This window comes from Meles meles, chromosome 4 (genome assembly GCF_922984935.1).
Source record: "Meles meles chromosome 4, mMelMel3.1 paternal haplotype, whole genome shotgun sequence".
Taxonomy (NCBI): domain Eukaryota; kingdom Metazoa; phylum Chordata; class Mammalia; order Carnivora; family Mustelidae; genus Meles; species Meles meles.
In genome coordinates, this window is record NC_060069.1 from 40257114 (window position 1) to 40284277 (window position 27164).

General features: G+C 51.5%; 1 protein-coding gene across 5 annotated transcripts in view; it reads right to left on the reverse strand.

Annotated features, from left to right (window-relative positions):
* Nucleotides 1–2857: 2857 nt before the first annotated feature.
* SEMA5B (semaphorin 5B) overlaps nucleotides 2858–27164 on the reverse strand; it is a 112826-nt gene continuing 88519 nt past the window's right edge. For 4 of the 5 annotated variants that reach the window (XM_046003727.1, XM_046003728.1, XM_046003725.1 and 1 more), the window contains 19 exons: nucleotides 21577–21639; nucleotides 21100–21198; nucleotides 20155–20368; nucleotides 19201–19486; nucleotides 16768–16903; nucleotides 15428–15635; nucleotides 15122–15329; nucleotides 8837–8954; nucleotides 8515–8696; nucleotides 7186–7329; nucleotides 6839–6986; nucleotides 6517–6742; nucleotides 6108–6326; nucleotides 5500–5670; nucleotides 5247–5396; nucleotides 4878–4922; nucleotides 4227–4432; nucleotides 3862–4001; nucleotides 2858–3743 (listed from right to left, as the gene is read on the reverse strand). In XM_046003727.1, the coding sequence (XP_045859683.1) occupies nucleotides 3509–3743; nucleotides 3862–4001; nucleotides 4227–4432; nucleotides 4878–4922; nucleotides 5247–5396; nucleotides 5500–5670; nucleotides 6108–6326; nucleotides 6517–6742; nucleotides 6839–6986; nucleotides 7186–7329; nucleotides 8515–8696; nucleotides 8837–8954; nucleotides 15122–15329; nucleotides 15428–15635; nucleotides 16768–16903; nucleotides 19201–19486; nucleotides 20155–20368; nucleotides 21100–21198; nucleotides 21577–21639 (3198 nt within the window). In that variant the 3' untranslated portion in view covers nucleotides 2858–3508. Of the gene's footprint in view, nucleotides 4002–4226; nucleotides 4433–4877; nucleotides 4923–5246; nucleotides 5397–5499; nucleotides 5671–6107; nucleotides 6327–6516; nucleotides 6743–6838; nucleotides 6987–7185; nucleotides 7330–8514; nucleotides 8697–8836; nucleotides 8955–15121; nucleotides 15330–15427; nucleotides 15636–16767; nucleotides 16904–19200; nucleotides 19487–20154; nucleotides 20369–21099; nucleotides 21199–21576; nucleotides 21640–27164 lie in introns of all 5 variants that reach the window. The other variant, XM_046003729.1, reaches the window with a different exon arrangement.

The following is a 27164-nucleotide window of genomic DNA, read 5'->3' on the forward strand; positions in this document are numbered from 1 at the left end:
TTTTATTTATTTATTTGAGAGAGAGAGTGAGAAAGAGATCACAAGCAGGGAAGAAGGATAGAGGGAGAGGCAGACTCCCCACTGAGCAGTGAGCCCCATGTGGGATTCAATCATGACCTGAGCAGAAGGCAGATGCTTAACTGACTGAGTCATCCAGGTCACCAAGATTTGATTTTTTTAAGTCATCTTTACACCCAACATCGGGCTCAAACTTACAACCCTGAGATCAAAAGTCACATGCTCCACCAACTGAGCCAGCCAGGTGCCCCATTCCTCTAATTTTCTTTTCTCTCCTATTTTCTATTATTTATCTTTTCGTTCAACTTTTTGGGGAACTCCTTTTATTGTTAAATCCTTTTTTTCTGCTGTCATTTTTTTTTAAGTTCTAAGAGGTTTAATTTGTCTCTTTTATTTTATCTTATTATTTCAGGAATGCAATAGCTTATTCTGAAGAATTATGGTGTCTTTGAAATGTTCTCTATATATACCATCTCTGTTTTCATTGAGTTCCTCTTGGTCTTCCCTTCATGTTGGCACTTTTTTCTGATGTTTGTGACCCGTATATGCATGTTCCTGTTTATGAGTCAGGTGCTAAAAACTGACTCATGTTCTGTGTACTCAGACACTGCTTGTTAATGACTGTACTTCACTGTAAGACTGTTGCACAGATGACCAGCTGACTTATTCTTCAGATTCCATAGACTTAGCATGCTTCTTCAAAGAATCATCTTCCAATCTCCTGCTTAGAGGAGGGGATGGGGAGAAGCTTGGTTGCCAGAATCTTGGAGTTAGTCAAAAGGGAAACTGCTGCATCCCACCAATAATCATAGTGTGTTTCTTAACCCTCTAGTTGTCCAAACAGACTCTCACCACACACCCACTTTGCGCCTGGTATCTCCATGTCCAGTCTAGTTCAGTCTCAAGGGAATATACTTATTGCCCTCTATGGAGAGAAAGGAGTAGTGACTTAGGTTTAACACTAGAGAATGACATCATCTTGAGGGTCTAGCTGAAGCTTAAACACAGTTTTTCAACTAACACCTCATTTTTAGGCTCCCACCTTAACCCCACCTTCCTGGTACCAGGTCTTCCAATTTGCTGATTCTGAAATTGCTTAGGTGCTTAGGTTTGACCCATGCCCACTCCTCCAGATGATTTCTGTTCCTCTATCTACTTTCTGTATTCATGTATTATGATGTGAGATTATAGCTGTATCCTAGTTTCATTGAAAATAGGGACAGCTTTTGTTTTTTGTCCTCTTGGCTTTTGGAGTGATGTTGAGAAAAGAAATGTCTCATACCACCATTTTAAAATCCCTAAGTCTCTGCCGTGGTTTTTACCTATAACTGTGTTTATATTTTTTGTTTTTTGTAAACTTCAAATTTTCTACAATAAACATGTATTACTTTAATGACAAGAAAACATACATACAGAATTATCCAAAGACAAGATGGCCCAAGAAGGCCTAGAGTGCCCAACCCTGCATTTCCCTTCCCCTTTGGCTGAGCCAGCTGAGCCTAAGAAGCACCCTCTTCTTTCATAACTCAGCTTCCCGACACTACACAGTCATCCAGGTGGCCTCAAACACCGGCAAGAGAGAAAACAGCCTCCAGGAAGTACATTCTTGGCTTCCTCATCTGTGGGTCAGGGCTGGCTACGGAGCAGCTTTTGCCAACCACGCAAGCTCATTTGCATGCAGCGTGGATCCCTTTAATGCATTCTGGTGGTCATGCGTCCAAAGACACAAGTTTCATTTTGTTTTTATTAATAAAAAGAGAATTCAGTGTGTGTGTGTGCGTGTGGTGCTTTTCCACTGCACCCATAGGTTTTTCATTCCCACCAATACCATTCCAGTCAATAGGGGGTGAGCATTAGCTAGGTACTCTCCATTACTACCTCCTACAGACCTATCCAGTCCCTCCACTTGGACATACGAGTGGCCCTTGAGAGGTAGGCCCTGGGCCCTTGGACACTCTTAAGCTTCACTTGCCTCTACCAGGTCCAAGAGAATCAGAGACCTCAAGATCTAACACACCCCTGGTTCCCACAAGCACTGCACTCATGTTAACAAGAACCTGGTGAGAAACCCCAAAGCAGAAATACTCCTATGTCCCCTGAGCTCTCTCTTATTGGGCCCCACCCTGCCCTGAGTACACCACTACTTCATTTGTCCCAGAAAGGGCAGGGGATTGTAGGACTGGGGCCCAGGAATGCGCTTTTCCTCCTCCTTACCCCTAGGATCACAGGCCTTAAAGCCTGACCTAGAAGTGGAATTCGCTGGGAGTCCTGGGAGAATTGATCCAGCCAATTAAGTTGGGAAATTGCGCTCTGAATTGAACATGTCCATCCACTTACCTCTCTTTCTGACTTGGTAGGCTGAGGCTTTGAGGTTATTTTTACTTAATCCATCAAAAACTATATTGGGCTTCTCCCACTTCACTGGTTTGTTCGTTGTTTCAGTCAGCTTTGGTTTTTATTAAACTTAGCCTTATAAATACATCATAAATTAACCCCCATCAATACTCCGCTGCTGCACTCACGCATTTCCATTCTGGAGCTGTTGCCCAGAAGAGCTGCTAAGGGAACAGGCAGAAAAATCTCCAGTTGTGTTGCCTTTGGGGGACCTGTGTCCCTACTTATGAATTTGTCCCTCATCTCTTTCCCCAAAAGGGTTTAGAGCAGCAAGTGTGTATGTACATATTGTCACTTGTGGAAAGATACACTCTATGAAAGTCAAATTTTATGTGGATCACTCCCTCCCCCCTGAGAAGACCATCTATTCCCCCAGTGCGCTACTTGGCTTGACGATGCCTCGCCGAGAGGAGCCCACACACATAGGCACGAAGACAGAATTACATTTGGAGCTGGATATCATCTTTAATTAATAATGCCACAGCCCAACATCCTTCTTGTTGCTGTAGCATGTTGAGTGTGTATGTATGTGTGTGTGAGAGAGTGTGTGCATGTGTATGTGCGTGTGTGAGAGAGAGTGTGTGTGTGTGTGCGTGTGCGTGTGTTCCTGAACAGACGAATGGCCAGCAGAGACTCCCAAGCAGGTCTCAGCCAACAGCTCTACCGAGCAACAATTGAAGACAGTCTCCGTGGTGGCACGGAGGGTGGACTCCTGCCTCCCTTTCTCTCGGACCACATTTCCTGCATTCTGAGGGCAAAGCTAAGGCCTACGCCAGCCCAGATTAAAGGGCTTCTTAGCAAAGATCGATCTTCAGTCCCCAGCCCTCACTGCCTCTGACCAGAGGAGGGATGTCTCCTGGGCAAAGCACAGACTGCTAGGCAAAGGTGGACAACCCGGGCCAGCCTTGGTCGCCAGGTCACACTGGGGCAGCACCACAGTGGCCCAGCCCTGGGCAGAGAATCTGCAGCTTCTGGGACCATTTGCTTAGTTCCTCTTAGAGATAATCAGGGTGGAGGCTAGGCCCTTCCTGGGGCCAGCCAGAGAGGGACAGCTTCGGCCCATGAGGGCCACGTGAGCCTCATTTCCAGCCCAAACCTAAAAGTCTGCTGTCCTGCCATCTCTAGTCTCCAGCTCCTCACATGCCCAGTAGGTCCACAGCCCAGACACGGCAGGGGAGATCAGCACGGTAGTAGGTCGCAAGGAGGCCATGAGAGACCTGGGCTGAGCTGGATCTGCAGCCGTGTGCCAGCCCTCTCCCCCATGGTCACCGCCAGCCAGAGCTCTTTGAAGTCGGATGGGACCCCCGAAAGCAAGGCAGCAACTTCTTGGCCTAGTGCAGAAGGAGAAAACCAAACTGGCTCCGCCGTCCCATTTCCACCTGCTCTGTGCCTCAAGAAGGTGAGGAGCCCAGGTCCCCAGGACAGTGTTATCAGCTGTTGGGGAAGCACCGTTGTCCAGGCGAGGCCTCGGGCCGGAAGCTGTGTTTGTTCAGCGGGCTGGGATAGTAGGTGGTTGTGTACACGTTGGTCTGCTGCAATGGGTAGAAGTTGGCTCTGTCATCGGGGATCAGGTTATTCTTGTTCAGGGTCTGTGGAAGAAGGAAGGAACCAGAGAGGAAAGGGTAAGGGAGAGATGGGGACAGGGGATGGGCCAGGGCAAGGGGATCAGGCACCAGGCAGTGAAAAAACATTCTGGCCTTTGACACAGTTCACACCACCAGGGCGCCCTCCCCAGTGCCCAGCCCAGTTCAGCCCAACTCAGGGCCAGAACCCAGGCACCCTTCACACCACAGCCTCTGTATGAAGGCTCCCACCTTGAACTCCATGGGCGTGTACTTCTCGTTCTTGGGGGTGCCCCCACCCTTGTAGTGCAGGTGGTTGGGGGTGGCAGGGTGGACGAGTGTGGATTCCTGGGACTGACGTTGGCAGTGCTGGCAGGACAGGTACACTGCCAAGGTCAGCAGCCCGGAGCCCAGGAAGCAGGAGACACCTGTGGCTACCAGGTGGATGAGACTGAACCCTGGGAGAGGAAGAAGCAAGTGGTAAGGGTAGGCCCACTGTGAAGAGGAGAGACTCCACTCCTGACTGCCTCCCAAGAAGAGGCTCTGAGACATAAAGGAAAGGACTTTGAGGCAAGAGCCACTGAAAACAGGAAAGCTGGGCAGCCTGCCACCAGGGGCCTCTCTCACAGGACACCTGTGGTTGAGGTAAGAGGAGGCCACCAGAGGGGGTGGAGCTGGGTGACTCTTCCTGAATACAGGTTTGGTAACTGTCTCCTAGTTGGGGGGCAGAGAGGAAACCTCTCGGACCCCCCATACACGGTCTAGAGCAGCCAGGACCTCCACAAGGTATGTCTCTCTGTAGCAGGAAGTGGAGAGACTCCAGATTTCAGAGTAGAGCTGGTCTCCTCTTTGGGGAGGAGAGGTGGAAAGACAGTGTCATGAGGTGGGGCAGGTTCCTCTTACCTCCACAACCAGTGGCCTCCTCCGTGCTGGAGGCAGGCAGGATCACTGTGGGAAGACAAGCGGAGAGGGGGTTGGTGTAGGTAGGAGAGAAGGCTCCCTCTGGGCTGAGGTATATCTCTAGGAGGACCCCTCGGTCAGCACTGAGCCATGGGACATGGTTTGGGGGCCTTCATTCCACTCTGTCCCCACTCAGACCCTGTCTCTAAGAGGGGTCAGCCCATTCACTAGAGAAGGGGCAACAGCCCCAAGCAGGTGCACCCCCCACCCTGGTGTTCCATCTAAGACCCACTAAGGTTCTTTGGAAGGGGAAGGAGGCTGGGAGCTCAGGGTGGGAAGGGCTGGGGTAAAGCCTCTGGCTTCAGGGCCTACCAGGAATCTCGCTGTAGGGGCAGGGACGGCTCTGGCTGCTGTTTCCAGCACAGGTGCTGGGCCCTGGGACCAGCTCTTCACAGTGCCGGCTGCGGCTCTGGGCTCCATCCTCAGTGCACGCGCTCCACTCAGACCACGGGGACCAGCCTTCTGTGGGTTGCAGGCTGGCTTGAGTTTAACAGACCTGGGGCCCCCTGAGGTTGAACAGAGGGATCCAAGGGGCTCCCCAGCCCTGGCTCAATGTTCTTAATACCTGGGCAAGCCTGTGTCGCACACAGTGCCTCCTCTGTGTGCAGACCAAGACAGATGTCCTCGCCTGGGGAGGGCGCGGGGCTGGTGCAGGACCTTGTGCGTTGATAGTGGCCTCCACCACAGGAGGCTGAGCATGGGGACCACGAGGTCCAGCAGGACCAGGCACCACGCACTACAAGGGGATGGGGTGTGTGAAGGGGGCTGCAGGTGCAGGCGGGGCCCAAGACAGACTTCTGCCCTATCCCAAGCTAGGCCACTCTGCCCTGGACCACCCTGACCCACCACCTGCACCCCTACCCCCAGCCCATTGTTAGGGACTGCCCCTTCCTCCTCAGGGGTATAGGGGGAAATGCAGGATGCAGAGGAGACATCAAAAACCAACCCCACTGCAAATCAAGCCTTTAATCTGGCTAACCCGTTAGGGGAGAGAAAAAAGTGACGGAAGATGAGGAAAGGACCCCCCTCTGCGGGAGAAGGTGGTGTCTGTGGTCAGGCCACAGACTTGCTCTAGGGCCCACTCTACAGAGTTGGCAAAAAGAAGAGGTCATCTGGGTACGAGGTATGGCCTAGGGTGTCTCCCAAACGGGGGCTCCCTGAGCCGAGGGTCACCTGGACAAGCCTGGGGGTTACAGTCCTGGTACTCGGCTGCGTCGCCTACACACGGCAGGCCTCCGTTGCGGGGCTCCGGGTTCGTGCACGTTCTCTTGCGGACGCGGAAGCCCAGCTCGCAGTCCCGGGAGCAGGACGACCACAGGCCCCACGCGGCCCAGCCACCGCTTACCGAGTGCAGAGAGGTGCCCCCGCTGCGCAGGAGATCCTCCACCAGGGCTGGGTGGGGCACGGGTGGGGAGACTGGCCTCAGTGAGGAGTACACCCCACGGCCCCACTCCCGCCCCACAGGCCTCCCGGCTCCTTCCAAGTCACGCCATCCACCTCCCTGCTCTCTGTCCGACTCTGGCCTCCCCCAGTCCCGCGCCTGCGCTCTGGGCCTGGGAGAGTGTGGGGCGTGGCGCTGTACCGTCGGTGTCACAGGCTCCCGAGCCATCCGCTGGGCAGGTTCTGGTCTCCGTCCTCCTCCTGCCAAACTGCAGGCCGTGGGGGTCGGGCAGGGGCGCGCGGCACGTGAAGCGGAAGCGCTGCTCCTGCCGCGCCCCACCCTGAGTCACGTTCACCGGCAGCCACGGTGTCCACGGCGTGTTGCGCCTCACTTCTGGGCAGCCCTCGGGGTTGCACGTCTTGAATTCCTTTGGGATGGGAGCGGATGCTGTCTGCTGGACAGCAGCCCCAGGCCTGTCCTACCCCCACCCTTCCCTGCGGGCAGGTCCTCAGCGGGGCCTCACCACGCCACAGCCAGGGCAGGAGTTGCCGTTCTCACACGACCGCCGCCGCGATTGCACGCCGCCCCCACAGTTGCTGCTGCACTTGTTCCAGGAGCCCCATGACGCCCAGAAGATGGGCACCGGGCAAGGCGTGTTTTCGTTACAGAACCTGAGGGGAAGGGTGTTGGGGGGGGGAGCAGTCATCGCACTAGGGAGCAGGCACCCCCTTCCCTAACAAGAGGTCACTGGGAGTGCAAGCCTGAGAAGGACAAGAGTTGTAGAATCCAGGCCACTTCCTAGGGGGCCCGGCAAGTCTGGGACTGCAGGGCTAGCTTGCCTCCGAAACCTCTGGCCACACGCTCGCTCACCGCTCCTCCCGGCTCTTGCCCACGCAGATGCGGCCCCCGTGGCGGGGCGCGGGGTTGCTGCAACTTCGCTGGCGGACCTGGAATCCGATCCCACAGGACGTGCTGCATAAGGCCCACGAGGACCACGGGGTCCATGCCCCATTCCTGGTGGGGTCAGAGGGGACAGGGACAGGTGACCCTCCGACTTCTAGCTACTCAGATCTATATCTGGGCGGGTGGATTTTGTATTGTTATTAGACAGTGATCCTGGGAAATGGCAGCTCCTAGCCAGGCCGGCTCAGGCAGATTTATTTATTCGTTCCTGTGTTCATTCATTGCTCAAACATGTGTTAAGGGCCTTTTTCCAGGGCTAAGGGCATAGAGATAGGACCCAGGGCCTGGAGATACTAGTGGGGCCAAAGGACCCAGGAGATCCTCCACCAGGGCTGGGTGGGGCACGGGTGGGGAGACTGGCCTCAATGAGGAGTACACCCCAGGGCCCCACTCCCGCCCCACAGGCCTCCCGGCTCCTTCCAAGTCACGCCATCCACCTCCCTGCTCTCTGTCCGACTCTGGCCTCCCGCAGTCCCGTGCCTGCGCTCTGGGCCTGGGAGAGAGTGGGGCATTCTCATAAATTTTCAACATTCTCTTGAAAAGGCTCCATTCGCCTTTTCAATATGCAAACTTTGTTTCATCTTTCTGGGTTGCCCAACCCTTGTACTCCATGCCATGCTCTCTCCCCTGTTCTGCAACATCCTGTGCTTTGCTCCAATCTCAGACACCACTCACTGTTGTCTACTTTGACTCCAATTTTCAAGTTTTGGCTGTATCACTTACTGGCTGTATGAACCCGGGCAAGTTACAGAAAATGTCTGTGCCTCATAAAACTCTTATCTTTAAAGTAAGGATAATTATTGTATTCCTACCCCATGAGGTTGTTTTGACAGTTCAGTCAATACATGTGTAGAGAACTGAGTTATTTTAAGAGACTCCAGGGTCATACTTACGGAGGATGGCAATCCAGGATGGGCACCAGCTCTGTCTACTGTACCACCATCCCATGCTATCCCTCGTGTTTGGAACAGCAAGGCTTATTGACGCCATGATCTGTGACTCCTGGGCCTGTCCAGCCTTCCTGTTTGTATCAAGAGCCCCAACAAGGCAGAGACTTCTTTCCCACTAGAGTGGAGGGCTCATATTTTAGCCACCTCTCCAGTTCCCTGCACGGCTCTGAAATGGTTTCTGTCCCTTTGTGGGAACACCTGTCTGGGGATGCCCCATTTCCTCTATTCCACCCCAGCCCCTTTTCCAGTCCAAGGCAGCCACCATCCAAGTCCTGTATCTTCATACCTGGAACAGTTGGCAATGTGGATGGCTGGCCCCAGGCAGTCTCGGCCCCCACAGCGGGGTCGGGGGGAGTCACAGGCTCGGGCCCGACAAAGGCAAGAGCCTGAATTGTCCCCATCCAAGTGCTCGCATGGTTGCCATGGTGACCACTGGCCGAAGCCCCCATCCCGAGTCACGTTTCGCACCTGCAGATACACATCAGTGGGTCAAAGGAGGCAGGGAGAGGGAAGACACCAGGTCCCAGGGGACATGGGGATACTGATGGAGAGTCACAGCATGAACTGGGGGGAGAGGTCCCAGGTGGGGAGCATGAGAGGGTTCTCACAGGACACGCTGTTATGTTCTGGGTCCAGAGGCTCATGTTGGAGCTGTCCTCAAGTGTGCTGCAACGTTGCTGCTTCCCGTCCCAGCCGCAGTATGGGTCCCGTGCCCCCAGGCACGCCCTGCCAGACAGAGGTCCTGAGACTCAAGCCTGCTGGCCTCCCAGCCTCACCTGTATCCCATGAACACACCTAGCCACTCCCCTCTGGGTGCCCTGATCCATCCAGTTGCCCTGCACAGTAATAACTAAGCTCACTGAACACTTTCTGTGTGTCAGGAATAATTTTAAACACTTTATGAGCATGAGTTAATTTAACACAACAACCCAACGCAGGAGGTACTGTTATTATCCCCATGTTATATGGAGGAAACCCAGAGAGCTGAACAAGGACTCAAACCCTTGCCTTCCAGGGCCCACACACTTAACCTTGCCTTCCGCAAGCCTGGGTGCCCCGTGCTCCCCATCTAGGCGCACAGGAGAAGATGGGCGAACAGAAACCCAAGGCAGCAGTGCTGTGCCTCTGCCAGACACTATGACGATAGCGCCGTAAAACATGAGTGATGGATGAGGGACGGTATGGCTCAGTGGTTCTCAGCCCTGGCTGCACACTAGAATCACAAAAGAAGCTTTTAGAAAACACCAATACCTGCCCCGGCCATACAAAAATGTCCAGGGAGCAGGGAGGAGGTTTTAAAAGCTCCTATGTGATTCTAATGGGAGTCAAGGTTAGAATTACTGGGATCCACAACACCACATTTTCATTGTATAAAGGAAGAGACAAGTCACAGAGAGGGAAGAGAAGTGTCACCTAGATCACGTGAGTTACACATGGTAAAGCTGAGGCTAGAGCCTAGACTTCTTCTTCTTCTTTCTAGGAGCCTAGACTTCTTGACCATGATTCTACCACCATGCTCCTGCCTCCCAACTGGAGGTTGTGTCTGACTTCACCCACTGAGGGAACCTAGCCCCATGCCTCAAGCCACAGGCATAGGGTCAGGGAACACCAAGGCATGGTCCCCTCCTGGGCACCCACATGCCTGTGCTGCTCAGTGGCAGAAACCAGAGTCTAGTGTGTCAGCATCATGAGAATGAGCGCAGGCTGCCAAGAGAGGGGTCACATGGCTCATGTCCCCTTTCCCGGGCTCTCAGAGCTGGTCTGTCTGCAGTGACCTAGAGAAGGTAATGGTTCACACACCAGTGAATGTCCTGCATGCCTCCACTTCTCACGTTCTAGGGCTCCTCTCTTCCCTTTCTCCCTCAGATGTATTCATTGTATCCTTTATAGTTTTTCTTTTAAAGATTTTATTTATTTATTTGTCAGAGAGAAAGGGAGAGAGAGAGAGGCAGCACACAAGCAAGGAGAGAAGCCGGCAGAGGGAGAAGCAGACTCCCTGCTGAGCAAGGACCCTGAGGTGGGGCTTGATCCCAGGACCCTGGGATCATGACCCAAGCTGAAGACAGACATTTAACAACTGAGCCACCCAGGCATCCCATCCTTTGCAGTTTTTAACAACAACAACAACAACAAGTTATTGTTGGGGGTGCCTGGCTGGTTCAGTCTGAAGAGTGTGTTATGCTTGATCTCATGGTCATGCGTTTGAGCTCTACCTTGGGTGTGGAGATTACTAAAACTAAATAAACAAATAAAACTTTTAAAACAATTAAATTTCTACTAGTAAGACTTCAAGGAGGAGAAAAAGAGTATGGAAATTATGGAATCAGGATTGGCTATTCATTGCTAAGTAAACGGAGTATCAGATTCTGGAGCCTGAAGGAAATACCCTCTGCCGGGAGGAACCCACTGCCAACCCCAGGGGATTCTGGGTCCCTTCTGCCTCCCTTTCCCAACTTCCACCCCTTTTACCAGACCTGGCTGCTCCCCAGCAGTGGGCCTGCAAGATAGGGTTTAGAGAGAGCACTGGGAGTGGAGGCAGAAACTGGAGGCCAGGAAGCAGAATAGGCTTCAGGTAAAGGGAGGTGGAGGAGAAAACACCATGACTTGACTCTGCAGAGGGATTTTCAATGGGCCGAAGGGGCCAAGGATGTCAAGGGTGAAAGGAATCTATGAACGAGTCAAGGGTTTTCTCCTTTTGGTGTCTCCAGGATAGAATCTTTCTTTCCTCTCGAAGCTTCAGGGAGAGTCTCCTGTCAGGTGAGCTCTTTATTTTCAGTGGAGTTCAATGGACCATGTCAGGTCCCAAAGACAAATGAGGTTATATGAGAGAGCTCACCAAGAAGGGGGTGGGGCTTCCCCTTGTTGCCAGAGGCAGCTGAAGATGCTGCCCCTTGCTCAGGCAGCCCGTGACCTCATTTAAGCGGGGTGATGCCTGGGACTTCAGTGGGTGAGGCCCATGCTGGACCCCAGCAAGCACAACATGGCCTGCCCGGGAATTCAGAATCCTCATCTGTTACTCAAGAATCTGCTTCCATTTTACTGACTCAAGGACAATTTGTGCAAATTGTACAATATAAGTGTGTTCGTATTTTCATTTGGGGCCAATGGTTTGATGCGGGACTGTTTCACCAGCAGAATGCATCAAACTAGACACAGTACATAGGCAAAGCAGTCCCAGCAACATGTGGTTTCAAGATTCTGCTCTCTGGCTGATGCATGGACCAAATGTGCCGCTAGCAAATCCAGCCCATCAAAACTCACTGAAGCCCACACTCCTGAGGGTATTTCTGTCAGCTCTCGGAAGACAGAATCAAACTCCAGAACCAGCTGATAGGGCACTTGAGAAACAACACAAATTAAATAAAAGAGAGCCATGACTAGGGATGAATAATAATAATAATAAATAAAATCCTATTCGTCAGAAACAAATGTCTGCCAGTGGAGAAAATGGAGAAGAGCAGAAAATTTGAATCAGTTTATCCAAGATAAAAGCAGATGATTCTTGAGGAATGCAATTTTGCCTCATGCTATTTCTTTCATCTATGGTCTAGCCAGTTCTAGAAGAATTGTTCCCACTTTTGACTGCAAATTGGAAACTCCTAGTGATCTTTTAAAAAGCTTCAGCAAACCAAATAAAAAACCCACCTATCTCTGGGCATTAGGGGCCAAAGTTGGCCCAGCCACTGGAATCTTTTAAACACTCCCCAGGTGATTCTCAGGAACAGCATGGTGGAGAATTGTTGTTCTGGGGCCATGTTGGTCAGGGTTCCCAAGCCAGGAGACCAAGTGCCTTGTCTTTCCCATTCATGACAGAATAAGAAGGGAGGGAAGAAAAACCCAGACTGGCCCCAGCACCCTGACCCGGACTCCCTCACCCTCTCAGCCAGCTCAGTTCTCCCAGACAAGAAAGAGACCAGATTGTCCACAGACACGCCTGCCCTGCCCTCCCCCGGTCCTGGCCGCCTGACTTACACCTGACTTACGCCGGAGCCAATACTTGAGCTCTCTTCCTGGCCACATTCGCTGCTTTTGGCCCAAGACCACTCCAAAGCTTACAGAGAAGGGAATGTTCTTAACAAAATGAAAGCTCCAAGGAGAGAATTAAAGTGTGTCTGACTGTAAATATGGGTATCAGTTGAGAGTTCCTTTCATAAAAGCGGCCATTAGACCAATAATATATCACCATGTCTTCTTTACTGCAGTGTCTCAAGCAGCGATTACAAAAGGGAACAGGTTCATTCTGTGGGCTGGGAGGCAGGACAGAGACGGATGGTGTTAAGTTGAAGAGCCGGCAGATTCCAACACGGGGTAGCTCTAGTCTCACAGCGGGAGCTGTCCAAGGTGGAGATTGGGAGCAAGTGGCCATCATTTCAGATGGCCAAGGAGGAAAACCCAGATTTCCTATAGGGAGTGAGGTTGGAAGGAGACTCTCTTCCTGAGCCAGCCGGGGTAGACAGCCCCATTCCCCTTCCAGTGCGGCATGAAAGGCATGCTGAAAGGAGGAAGGAGGCGGTTCACACATAAAACACTTGCTTTGCAGAGCCTGTCAGCAGCTCATTCATTCCCTCTGCCCCACCTCTTGTGGGCCCTGATCTCTCTCTGGCCAGGCCAGGGTCCTGGGTATGCCCCATGGGGCTGCGATTTGCCTGAGTCAAAGGAGGGGCCTGGAGACAAGTCCCTGGATTCTGGGCAGTGGAGGGGGCCTGAAAAGGCCTCTGCCAATGCACCCTCATCCTCCTGCCAGCTTTGGAAGGAATGAGGTAAAAAAGCATGAAATGTCTATGCTAGGACACAGTAAAACCTAAAACACTGTGACAAACTGCCCCCAACAGCACAAATTCAGATATAGTGTGACAGTTGGCTTCCAGACTCCAGGGTGCACAGATTGGTGACTACAGGGCCTCACTCTGGTCATTTTATTAACTTCGCGATCATGAGACCTTACATTTTCAGATCCACCTAGAGCCTTAGAGCAGCGTCTCACTGTACACATCAAGCACTCTTATCCCAAATTCAGGAATCCAAAGAGGGTGAAAGTATCAGATTCCAAACTGACCTTGTTCTACCTTGCTATTCCACCCGGCCATGGTACGCAACCTCCCTGTCCCTTCTCTGCAGCGTCATGCGAGTGGGGCAATGTCCTGGCGTTTTCCTTCCCCTGGTTCCCCTGCAGGCCCTCATATCTGGCCCAGAGCCACACTAGCTCATGCTGGCCAACCGTCTGTCCTCTTGACAATGCCACTCACCACTGTCTGATTGATCTTTGTCAAACACCTATCCACGCTGCCTATCACTCCCTTCCCCAGCTCAAAGACCACTTCAGTGCCCACAGGCGAAGGTTCAGATCCAATCCTCCCTTGGCATTCCCAGCTGGCCTGGGTCCCCTTCCCCACTCCTGTCATGCATGCAAGGCCACTTTGTGCCTTGGGCTGGATGTGGCCCCTTGGTGAAGTCTAAAAACTACTGGGACAGTGGGTTTGCCTTCAAGGATTTACCAGCTCCTAAGCAACAAGACACACGTGAAAAGTTTAATAACACAAGAGTTAAAGCAGAACACAAGGTACGGGGGAAACGCCGTCAGCAGAGAGCCCGCGGTTCGTGCCAAGAAGTAGCTTGTTCGGGATCGTGTAGCTAGGAGATGACGGAGCTGAGGGAGAAGTCCAACTCTGACATGGGAGCCCCTTACGATGCCCCACTGTCCCTCCCCACAAGTCCACTACAGGTCCAGACATCCACAGCACTGGGGGAAATGAGAGTGTCCTGGGCCCATTTCATCTTGTCTCCCTTCTCCCACATTCACAGTCCTGCAAAGTGCTTCGAGCACTGTAGGGCTTGGTAAATGTCAGGTGTTTTGCGGCTGGAGCCAGGGGTTGGGGCTGAGGGGAGCCTGAGTGTCTGTCTCCCTTTCTTCTTACCTGGCTGCCACCCCGTGACCACCCAGCCTCCTCCCCGGGCGTCCGGCCCTCGGCTCAGTTCCTAGCACATCCCACAGGGGCTGGAGAACGACCCTTGGCAGCAGGGGTACCATGTGTCTCTCAGATCTTGAGGACAGATGTGAGCAGCCAGGAGGCTTCTGGGTTGCAAAGGCCATGGGAGCGCACATGGTTGCAGCTGTGCCAGCTAAGGCACTTTTGATTTATCTCAAAAACGAAGAGGCACAGCTCAGGGGGAGCTTCACATGGTAGGAATCAGGGATACATTTCCATTTGGCTTTGGAATAGGCTTGTTTTTCCCCTGAAATGCCAGTGCCATTATTGCCAAATTCGTGAATCCACTTGAAGCTCAGGTCCCAGAAGCAGTTGGGAAGCAAATACAACCAACAGCTCCACATGGTTCCTCATCCCCACCCCACCCAAGCCAGGCCTCTCTAAGTCACGAAGGAAGAAAAGCAAAAATCTGATGCTGACTCAGAGAGAGAGAGTCCTCTCTGATCTCCCCACACATCTGGGTAGTAAGTCCTGTGGTTTCAAAGATAAAGACCTTTCTCTGGATTAAAGGGGCTGAAAATAAATCAAGTAAGCTAGAGATGGCTGACAGGCCTGAGCTGTGGGGTTGACGCAAGGAATACAGCAGCCACCCTCATTTGGGAAAGCACACACCTCCCCCAGGCAGTGATAAGTGGTATATGCAGACTAGCCCAATTAACCTTTACAAAAAGCCTGCGGACATTTTATGACCCGGGAAGCAAGGTTCAGCGAGGTTAAGCGACTTGTCCAAAGGCAAACAACTGGAGACTGGGTCACGAAGCCTCCCCAAGTGGCTTCAGAGCTCTGCCTCTCTAGAGCTACCTCCGAGGTGTGATTGGTAGGGCGTAAGCCTGGAGAGGGCCAGGGCCAGGGCTGGCCCGCCCACCCACCCTGCAGCACCTCCCCCACTCCCTGGCCCGGGCTTACCCCTGGCTGCGGTAGGCGGCGCACCTCTCCAGCGGGACCCGCAGCACGCCGTCGCTCAGCCCCACGAAGAGCGCGCGCGCGCTGTGCAGGATGCGCAGGCTGCGCAGGGGCTCGCGGCGCCCGGGGGGAAGGACGTGCAGCTCTTCCAGGTAGCAGCCGCGAAGGCTGCGGCTCGCGGTGGACAGGGCCTTCAGGATGGTGCCCGACTCTGGAGGGGCCGGAAGAAGGGGGTCTTGAAGGCCCAGCCCCGGCCTCGCCCCTCCACCACCTCCCCACCCGGGGCCGGGCCGCGCGCGGAGGACTCACCCGTGCCGATGTAGAGCACGTGGTAGAGCGTGTCCTTGGCCTGCACCAAGTCCACCACGAGATGTGAGAAGCGCACGCTGTCCTGGGTGACACAGGGCTCGGGGGTCACCGGCTGCACAGCCTCGCTCATCAGGAACAGGCGCTGCGCGTCCTGCAGGCTGCGCTCCGTCAGGTTCTCGTTGGGGCCCACCTCTGGCAGGGTGCCGCACTACAGCGGGGAGGGCGGGGAGGGCGTGGGGGTCACGCGGGCCCAGCCAACGGGCCGCCCAGTCCCCTGTCCTTCCTTCTCATAATCCAGGCGGCCACAGGCAGGTGGTGATTACCCGATCCCGGCCCCGACACCCGCATCCGGATATCCTCCCTCCGTTCCCTGGAACCCCTTCCTGCGAGGAGAGATGCCTCTTCCTTGAGAACTAAGGGAAAATGAGGCTGGGAAGATGCGAAGGAGGGATCTGCGAGGGACAGTGAAGTGGGGAGGGAGGGAGATGAAAAAGGGGCTGGGTTATCGAAAAATGAATCGTTTGAGTGGGGATATCAAGTGTCCTGAGATTTTCTACTGTTTCTGTAGGTGCTCCTCCCCCACGTTGGGCCACAACCTGCCTTCCCCATCCTGTGCTCCTACCGGCTCAAAGTTCTTGTGCCTTCTAAAGCGGAGCTGGAGGGCAGCTACCATTTATGCAGCATCATCTCAGTGCATGTTTAATCCTTGCACTTATCTTTGAGGTTGAGAGTATTATCCCTAGTACCAGATAAGGGTGAAGAGACTCTGGGAGGTTGGGTGACTTGACCCATCCCTCAGAATGATCCCCACTGCAAAGCTTGAGGTCTTCCCATGCTCCATACTGCCCGGTGGGCAGGAAGTTGGATGGATTCCAAAGTTAACCATCAGTAGCATCCTTTGCCTCATGGCTCTTTCCTCTTCTCCATCACAGCACTAGGGATGTTTCCATCACCCATGGCTGGGCCCTGACCACTCCTGGCACTCAGACCCTCCAGGAAATAGTACATAGGCTGGGTAGACTGCAAGCAAACTGCAGCTAAAAATCTCCCAGTTCTGACCAGACAGCTTGTGAGTGCTCCCCTAGTTCCCTATATTGAGTCTCCCTGGAGGTGTGAAGTCACATTTAGAGATCGCTCAGAGCATGCTCCCTTGCTCTGCGTGCCACCCACTCTCCCGTTCTCACTCCACCGTGTTAGGGAATCTTCGCAGACCCCACAGATGGGTGCAGACCAGCACAGATGGGTCGGTGTTTGCGCCAAGCAGCTGGGAATCAGCTGGGGGCTAGTTGTCTAAGGAAAGCTGCTCTGTGAGGAGAGGAAAAGGGGAGGAGAAGCTGTACCTGGAAGTTGGGGATGGGGTTAGCGATGGGGAGCCAGGCAGCCCTGGGGTTCTCCTGATAGCGAAATGGGCCATTAAAAGCCTGGGAGATGGCGCTGAGGTTGAAGGCGCAGACAGCAGAAGCGGCGATGCTGTTTCTGAAAGGCAAGAGGTGGTGGGATGCTGCCCTCCCTGCGGGCATTGGGGGCCATCCAGGCATGACATGGCACTGCTCCAAGGCCTGCTGAGGACCCAGCACAAGCCCAGTGCTCTGCACACCATGTGGTGTCACAGAAGGAGGGCATGCCGCCCTCACACTCTGGAAACCCTGGGAAAGGCCCCCTGAGGAGAAGCCCTCGGGGAGAATTCTGTGCTACCTCCTCGCCCCTTTCCCTTCTCCAGTGGGAGGATCAAATAATGTTAGTGCTCTTCCAGACATTTAGTCTGGAGCCCACTGTCAGAAATATGTCCTATTACAACATGCACCTGAGCACACACATCTGTGAAGCATTTTCATGAAACAATACCCTTACCAAATGCATTGTACTCCACTCTTTGGATTCCATTCTATTCTGCTTTCTTCATTTTATTTGACTTTTCAAGCTGGTTATCAAACCACTGATTCCTGCTGCTGCCCACCACAGCCTGGGCCGGACAGCCTCTTGAGACCTGTTCAGTCCCAGGATCAGGTGTTTCTGGGAGTCCGATGTTAACAGGTCACAGAACCCATAACATGCCAACAAATGTTTCTTGTTCTGTTCTCCGCATTTATTCTCTCTCCCAAAGGTGTCCATTACCCTCCCTGCCCTTTCTGCCTCACCTCAGCACCCGCATCACCTCCGTGGGTTGCTGTGCTGATCTCATGGCTGCCCTTACTACAGCCTGTCCAGTCTCCTGGAATCCATTCTCCACACAGCAGCCACAGTGAACATTTCAAAATGCTCATCCAAGCTAGTCTCTGGCCGGCTTCAAGCCCTTCAATAATTTCTCCTTGCTCTTCAAATAAAGATCAAAACCCTGAAGCAGTCTGTGAGGACATAATTCTTCCCATCCCAGCCCCTCAGTCTCCTTTCCTGCTTCTCCTCTTCCTTGCCCTCCAGGCTCCTGCCACACCGGTCACCACTAAGCTCCTGACATTTCTGTCTTCCCATTCCAAAGCTCTGTGTATGTTGTTCCCCTGGGCTGGAATGGTCCTCTCCCCTAGTTAACTCCCATTCATGCTGTAAATGACACTTCCTCCAGGAAGCCCTCCCTGATCACCATCCCTCCACGCTGGCAGAGACTTCCCTGCGCACTGCCCTTTGCCTTTGTAGCATTGATCACAGTTAAAATTGGATGTTTAATAACTCCCATTTCTAGAAAGTAAGTCCCTTAAAGGCAGAGCCAGCTTTGCTTTTGCTCACTGGTACCCCTGCTTTTGACAGGCACCACCGCGACAGGCACCTGGCATGGAGAAGACACACAATACAGAAACTATTTCCAATCCATGCCGATGTCATCACTTTCTCCCTCTCCAGCAGCTCCTGCCCCTGCCTCATGGCTGTCCCCTTTCTGGTGCCAACTACCGGACTGGTCACTAATTCCTGACTGTTGGCTCATGGCCTGCATGGACTGCGATGCCTGGGTGTCCCCCTGCCTTGGATGGCCTCTCTGCTCCTGTTTCCCAGTTTTACCCTCATCCTTGTCCATCCCCTCAGACTATGCTTCCTGTAGCTAGCCTGGCCCTCCTCCAGTCCCTGCTGCTGGGGGCCCAGGGTAAGCACATGGCCCCCTAAGCTCACATGTTTCCAAGGTCCTCACCAAGAATCCCACACAGAGTTCTGTACAACAAACGTGTTCCTCGGTCTCTGCTGCCTGTTCAGCACTCTGTACGTGACAATCACCTGACTGGGTCAGCCTTTCCACAGAAGGGGATGAGGCGAGGAGGGCCTCGTGATCTCCATGAGGTCTACCCTTCCTTACACCCAGGAAACAAAAGGGGCTCCGAGTCCCAGCCTGTGTCTCCCAGTGCCGGCAGGACTGCCAGAAGACTCTGCTGCTTAGGTTTAGCAGGATCATGGAAGGGACAGAAAGAATTCTCTCTGAGCTTGCCCATAGGGGGCTGCTCCTGGACCCTCCCAGGGCTGCTATCCCCTCATCCAAGGCAAACCATTTTCCTTTGTCCCTCAGCAATTTCTTCCTGCACGGAGCCATAATCCAGCTCCACTTACTTTCTTCAGATCGGGCCTCAGCCTGCCCTTCAACAATCCAGAAAAAGTGCTTCCCCCTCCAAAGGCAGCAAGTCACAGCAAGGGAGGAGTGTGGGATCTGGGAGCAAGTTCACCCCAAAGACCGGCTGGAGCACTGTTGCACTCCCCACTTTACAGAAGGAGAAACAGAGGCCCAGAGAGAGGGACGTGCCCGACCCCACTGGTCCGCGAGGCGGAGAAGGGATGGCAGCGGGCCGGGCACTCACACGTTGGTGGTGAAGACCCCATAGATGAGGTCCTGCTCAGGAAGGTGGAAGGCACTCTGCAGCTCGTTGTAGTAGAAGGGGACTTCGCCTGGGCGGGAGCAGTTGAGCCTGGCCTTCATGAACGTGGTCCACGTGTCCTCCAGCAGGAAGCGGCCCCCCACATCGTTCTTGCATACTCGGGCCACCCGGGAGTACACAGTGCGTCCACAGTCGTGCTCCACTGCGTTCTCCCGCAGGAAAAAGTATGCAAACAGCCCAATGTCATAGGCTGCCACAAAGTTTGGCTCTGCGGGGCAGAAGAGGAACAAAGGGGTGGGTCCGGCCAGCGGGGAAGAAGGGGACAGAGTTGACTTCTGTTTTCCCAGATGGGCATCCTGACACCGCTGGACAGTTGGGGGACTTGGGGACTCTAGCTAACCCTGTTCTCACCTCCACTACGAAGTTATAATAATAGTTAATACGAGCTACTGAGCCCTCACTGCACACCAGACATTATTATAAGTACTTTATATGATCCTCTTAACAACCTATGAGGTAAGTACTGTGATTATCCTCTGATTATGGAGGAGAACATTATGGCAGAGAGAGGTCAAGTACGTGCTCAAGGCCACACAGCCAGTCAGTGGAGAAGCAGGAATTCAACTCCAAGGGAAAGGAAACTCCTACTGCCCTCTCCTAATCTGTTCTTTCCTATAACCCTTTCTCCTAATGAATTCCCAACTCCTCCTCGGCCCTCACATCCTCCCCTCCATTTGTTCTGGGTACACCTGTGATTTCATCTGAAGTCCGTCTCCAATGTACTACTGTCCTTGGCAAAACATTGGCCCAATTCTGGGCATCCCAAGGGAGGAGGTGTGATCCCTTTCAGAGGTGGGGCAGGGACGGGGATCGATAGGGGTCAGGGCAGGCTGGCTGGCAGGAGATCCCCCTACCCCTGGGCCTGCGCCCCCTTACCATTGAGCCACTTGGAATTATACTGGGCAGTGCGAAGTGGTGGCCTGCTGCCCAGGCTGCGGTAGATGGCGGGGTCCCGACCTGAGAAGTCAATGACGGTGGCCGCATAGAGCTCCCCCTGAGAGGAGATGACAGCTGTGGAGTTGTGGCGCGGATCGTAGGGGCAGCGGGCCACACCATTGATCTTCTCTATGGTCCGGCTGAGGTTCCCCACCTGGTGACGATGGGGAAATAGGGGCACTTTTCCCTGAGACCCAGGGGCTGCATGTTCTCCCCTCCCCCCTCCCCCGAGCCCCAGAGTTTGCTTCTTCCTGGGTCCCTGGTCTCCCTGTCTCCAACCTCTTCCTTACTCCCCCCCACCACCATCGTCCCTCTGAGGGAGCCGCCATCATGGAGGGAGGAGGTTGTTCCAGGAGCTCCTTCGGCCTCTGTTCCCTGCCCCATCCCCAAGTCAGGACCCTCCAGGTGAGGTTGACTGACAAAATATAGCAGACCCAGTTAAATCTGAATTTTGATGAGTTACTGTTTAGCATAAGTATGTCCCAAAGTTTGCATGGGATATACTTAAGCTAAAATATAAATTTCTGTTTATCTGAAATTAAATTTAACTGGCATTCTTTTTTTGTTTTGGGGTTTTTTGTTCTTACTAAATTTGGCAACCCCACTCCAACACTTTGTGGTGCCTGGGTGAGAGAATCTCTCCGTGCCTTCGTTACTGTTTTTGTTTTTTAAATATTTTATTTATTTATTTGACAGAGAGAGAGAGCACAAGCAGGGAGAGTGGCAGGCAGAAGAAGAGGGAGAAGCAGGCTCCCCGCTGAGCAGGGAGCCTGAAGCAAGCCTCCATCCCATGAGCTCAGGACCACGATCCCGAGCCAAATGACTGAGCCACCCAGGCACCCCTCTGTGACCTCTTGAGTCTGCCTTACCCCGAGGGGGCCCCACCTGTCTGCTGGAGCACACGGGGGAGAAGGCATTGGTCCCGCACATGAACACTTTCCGGCCAGTGACAATCAGGACTCGCACGTAGTTCTGACACTCCTCCTAAAGCAACCGGGATAGAGAAGTAAGAGAGGGACCCGTGCACCCCGTGTGGGCCTGGCTGTCCTTCCTTCACACCACTGCACCACAGACATCTGAGAACACTCCCCTCCGCCCCTGATGCACCCTGCTCTGAAGTTCAGGTTGCCTCGGTGGCCCTCCCCTCCTCTCACACCTCCGCCCCCAGGTCCGCCTGTTCTGTCAGTGCCTGCTCCCATGCTCAGTGCTGCCTCCTTATCTGCCCCCAGAACACCCCCCCCACACACACACACACTCCTCCAGGCTGGGCTTCTCCGCAGGTGGCCCTGTCCCCACATGGTGCCCCTCCATCAAGCCTCCCACCAGCTCTAAGTCAGGCCCTGGACCCCCAGAGCCACCTACCTCGGTCTTCCCTTTGCTTTGGCAGGAGCGGCGCGTGTCCTCGTTGGAGGCCCACTCTGTGGCCTGTGGGAGGAGCACACAGACATCACATGGCTGTGCCGCTCACCACCGTGGCAGGCAGCAGGCGGGGTTGGGAGAGGACCGGAGCTGGGAAAGGGTCAATGACAGCCATTGGGGTAAGGGTCCCCCTCACTAGCTCCATGTGGACTCAGAGGGCTGCCAGATCTCCTTACACAGAGACCTTAAGAAGGACGTCCCCTCAGTCCAGCACCGCCCTCACTTGGGTCAGGGAGGCCTGCAGTAACAATGTCTTCATGCTGAACCATCCCCAGGCAGCTCTGTCCTAGGACCTCCCCCTCTTTCCTCCCCCAGGCCAACCAGGGAGCTGGAAGTGGCCAAAGAGGACCTTCAGGATCACCCCAGATCCAGAGTGGGAGATGGAAAATGTGCCTCCCTTATGGGCCAGATGGCCCTCAAATGGGTAGGAGGTGGGGAGGGAGAAAAGGCTAGATCTGCAAACCTTAGAGACAGACCTATTTCATTTTCCCACTATTATCCTGCAAAGTGTTTAGTTTTTCCTTAATAGGTAAAGAAACTCCGATTCTGTGTGACTTGCTGCTGCCATGTGGCAGAGCAGGGATTGGAACCCAGGTTCTTGATTCAGAGGCTCTGTGTGTTTTTTCTCTTCATCCCACTGTCTCAGAACCTCAGGCTTCCCATTTCATAATTGCTCCCCCTTCCCCGACGCTGTGCTGCTGCTTCCCTTATAGCATGACTCCTGCTCTGTCGTGGGGTGCACCATGGGGTGCTTGGGGATGGGGCTTTCGCTCAGGGACTTGTGTTCCCCAGTATTCTTGGCATTAGGAGAGGGCTGTTCCACCTAGGAAACCCCCTTCCTCTTCACCCATTCTGTCTCTACTCTCTCACATCCCTCCCAGCCTCTGAAGAACAGCGGCAGGAGGAACGCTACCCTCCATGTCCTGGCAACGCCACCAGCCCTGGAGTGGGGCTCCTTATAGATTTCTGGGTCACATGGATAAGCATGAACTGCCTACCTGCCCTGGGAGAGGGAGCCTGGAGTAAGCAGGCCTTCTATCCAAACAGGAAACAACAACAACAACAAAGCCAACCTGCTTTTAATTTCTCACAAAGCTCCTTCTTGCCTGCAGAGCTCCAGGGCCAGGGTGTGGGAGGGGAAGGGGGCTGGGAGAGGAAGCAGCAGGCGGCTGTCCACCCACAGCTCCCAGGCGGCTGCTTTGTGGGGCAGAGGGAGGGCTGACTCCTGCAGAGCCTGGAATCAGGAGAAGGGGGGACAAGTTGGTCATGCCTCCGTCAGTGCTATGAGCAGGCTAGGCTCCTCCTGCCATGCCAGGCCTGGAGCACAGGCAGGCCTCTGCTCCCAGACCTTGGAGGGCAAAGGACCCCTGGCATCTGACCTCAGAGCCATAGGGTTTATCTGGACAGGAACAATGGAACCATTGTCATCCTCAGGCCCCCATCAGCTCCCTGGCTGAGCCTGACGTGAGAGGAAAGAGGAACAAAAACTAGCAACTCAGGGTGCCCCAGGGACTGACAAGAGCAATGATCCACAGACACTGCAAAGGTCTGGGCCTGAAGCTCCAGACAGTGGGAAACTGCGGGGGGGCGGGGGGTGCTGGGAGCTGGTGGGCAAAGGGGCCTTGCTCATAAGGGGGTGGGAGTTCCATTGGGTGGGCAGGGAGGACAGTTGCGCACCATCAAAAGCAGTTCAAGTTGCCCTGGGCTGAACACCCAGCCAGGCACTATGCCACGGACTTGACAATACCTCCCTCTTGGATCCTCACCACCAGTGAAACGTGTAGACTTTTGCTCATTTTATAGGTGAGGAAAATGTAGCTCAGAGCGGTTGAGCAGTTTGCCCAAGGTCACAAAGCCAGTAAGCAACAAACCTAAGATACAAACCCAGACAGTTAGCACCAGAGCTGAGCCCTCTCTGTTACATCCTGCAGCTTCTCACTCACAGTGAATACATTTCTCAAGCCCAAAGTTAGAACATATGGCCTGAAAAGGATATGTATATTTATAATGATAACAGCACAGAACAGGCTTGTTTGAGTCATTTTGAAAATTTTTATTTTATTTTAAAAATTATTTATATCCAAGTAATGATGTACAGAGTTGAAAAAGTCAAATGATATGAAAAAATTAATTAAAAAAAACCCCCGACAACCCACTCCTCCTCCACCCCTATCCTATTTCCTAAGGACAACTGCTTTCAATGCTTTTAGCTGTTTCTGTGTATGTGTATGTTTTAATAGAATTTCTTTTAATTTAATTTTTTAATCCAATTTCTCAAAAATATGTATCAATCTCAGACTTTCTCTTCTGACTTCCTGTTATGGAGGTAAAGATTTTTCCCAATCACCCATCTCATTCTCCCCCACCCCAAAGCACACATACATTTCCCTTCTCCCCATCCTCTCATTGTAATTATATAATACTATTTAAAATGTTAAAATAGCTATTTGTTTTAAAATTAAAATCAACATTGTTATTTGCATTATTATGAATATATACAAATTGTTCACTACTACCAACGAGTACCCTGGATTTCGCTGAATATAAAACACCGTTGATTGCAATATGAAATACCAAGAAAGAAAATATATTGCCAATCAAATCTTTATTACTTAAATTTTTAATGTAAACTTATTGAAAGTGCTCTCATTTAGACACAATTGTTATCATCTATCAATCCTGTGTGTACAAAAAAGAAAAACGGAAACAAGCTTAATTAAGTATTCTTAATCCTTCTTTGAATTCAGAGTTTGCCTCTTCTGAGTCACTTTTCAGTGGTCCATGCTCATTTGTTTGCTTGTTTTCGAGGATCATGTTTTTGAACTGCCTGGGGCTTCAGGGATGCAGCAATTCTTAAAGGGTATTCCACTCTGGTCCTCAGAATTTTCTTCCAAGCTATGGATCCCATTCTGTAAGTTGGGATGCTGGTACTTTCTTGGTCTTACCAGAAGGTGTCCACAGAAAGTTTTCCAAAAAATCAGGACTCATATTCCCTCCTCATATGATCCTAAAGTGGTTTGTGGCCTGAAATGTTAATGGGTTGCTGTTATCAGAATAATGACCATGTTCACGCCTGCATAGGCGAGGACAACACAATCAGGACGACAGTCTGGCTGACGGTGACTGTAAGATGCCACAGAAAGACATGGCCTGATTTCAGACTCATTAAAATGTGAAAATGTGCATCTGAGAGTCGATGCAATCATGTCTATTCTGATGAGGTTTCCTTCTTGACCAACTTTTTGTTTTCCTGGACTGAATAATTGCTTTGGTTTTCTTCATTTGCTTGTTTTGCGATGTATTTACCATTAATTTCTTCCCAAGTGTTTAACAGGTGTTACAAATCCCTCTCAATATCATTTATATCATGTAAATACAAATGGTTCTGATCATCCATTCATTCCTGTCCTCTCCCTCCTGCCCCAGCCTCCGGCCTCCTGCCCCAGTGTGCACTGGTTGCTCCTGGGGTCTCCTATTTGGTTGTTATACTGGGACTTACCTTCTCTCCTTTCCTTTTTGCTAAATCCCATGTTTCCCATTTTTTTTGATTTACTTGCTTATTTTGGTGAAACACATCTTCAGTATCTTCCTAAGAAAAGGAATATAGTAGATCAATTTTTTTAATGTTTTAATTTATTCATTTATTTAAGTAATCTCCACACCCAACATGGGGCTCAAACTCACAACCCCAAGATCAAGAGTCCCATGTTCTTCTGGCTGACCCAGCCAGGTTCCCCATGGCAGATTAATTTTTTTAAATTCTTGCATGTCAGATTCATCTACGTTCATATTTGATCAGTAGCTATGATACAGAGTTCTAGGTTGGAAATAATCTTCAGTCAAAATTTCAGAGATGTTTGTTCTTCCATTGTCTTTTAGATTCCAGTGTTGCTATGAGAAGTCTGGTGTAATTCTTTTTTTTTTTTTTTTTTTTTTGAGGAGATGGGGACAGAGAGGGATGGAGAGAATCTTGAGCAGGCCCCATACTCAGCACAGAGTCAGACGTGGGTGCGGATCTCATGACCCTGAGATCATGACCTGAGCCAAAACCAAGAGTCAGATGCTTAACCAACTGAACCACCCAGGCACCCCAAAGTTTGATGTAATTCTTACTCCCCAACTTCTCTAGTGACCATTTTCTTTTTCTTTAGACTCTAGGTTTTTGGGTCTTCTCTTTCATAACAATATCCTGAATTTCACACTGACGTGCTTTGGTGCGTGTCCCTTTTGGGAACTCATTCAGCCCTTTCAGTGTGAAGACTGGTCCTCTGCATTGGCAGATATTCTTACGCAATTTCATCTTTAATTTCTTCCTCACCTTTTCCTCGGTTCCCTTTTTTGTAGTTCATTAATGCAGTCAACTGTTGGCCTTTGTCCGTTGATCCTCTAATTTTCTGTTATTTCTCTCCTGTTCTTTATTACTTATTTTTGTTGTTGAAGTTGTTGTTCTAATTTGTGGGAGATTTTTCTTCAACCTCATCTTTTATTGCTTTGATTCAATTTTTATTTCCCCAATCACATTTTAAATTTCCATACTTTTAATTTATTGTTTTACAAAACATTTTTATATCTCAGAAGATTCAATTCATTTTTTCTAATTCCTTTTTTAAAATGTTTTCTTTTATTTTTCTTATTGTCCCTGTTTACTTACAGCTTTCTTAATTCTATTTGTTTGTTTTGGTCTTTCTCCTTCCCTTTAGAGGCTTTCCTGATAGGTCTGATGATTTGGGGCTATTTTTTAATATTTAAAAATAAATCCACTAGTTATTTCCCACTGAAAGGAACTGGCCTCTTAGAGCAATGGCTGATTCCAGGTCTGGGGTTAGGAAATGTACAACAAGGCAAGTTTGGAACATCTCCTCACATCAAACAGCAAGGATGCAACCGAAGGCAACCAAGGTCTTGATGTCAGAAGACCCAAGAACCAACCTGAAGAGGCCCCCTACTGGCAGAGATGGGATAGTCATAAAAGATAACTCCAATGGACTGAAACACATCAATAATATTTAAAGCCATTTTGAGTTTGTAATAATAAGAAGAAAAGAATAAAATTAACTGATCAGCATTGACAGACTGATCATTGACAGACACTAGCAAATTCTTTGAAAAGTGGTAAATAAAGAATATCAAAATATATCCTGCACTTCCTAGAGGACTGTATGGTTGAGTAACCAAATAGGAGATTAAAAGTTTTTCTTTGTAGAAGTCCAGCTCATACACTGTAACATCTGCAGAATTAATGGATCTGGGAAACAATCATCAATGGCTGCTAACATTGAAAAAAAACAGAGTACTCTTTGTGTCCTAAAAAAAGCACACAATAATATCTACAAAGTAAGCAATCTTGCAACGATCTAAACTGAATAAAGAAAGTCTTTAGATCTAGCAATCAATTTACAGATGATGCAGAGAATAGAGGAACATGTTACAATGTACCACTTGCATGGCAATCAGCAAAATCCAGACTGTGGAAAACTCTATAGGGTAAATTTCAGATTTCTTGAATAAATAATTGCACAAAGAGAGAAAGA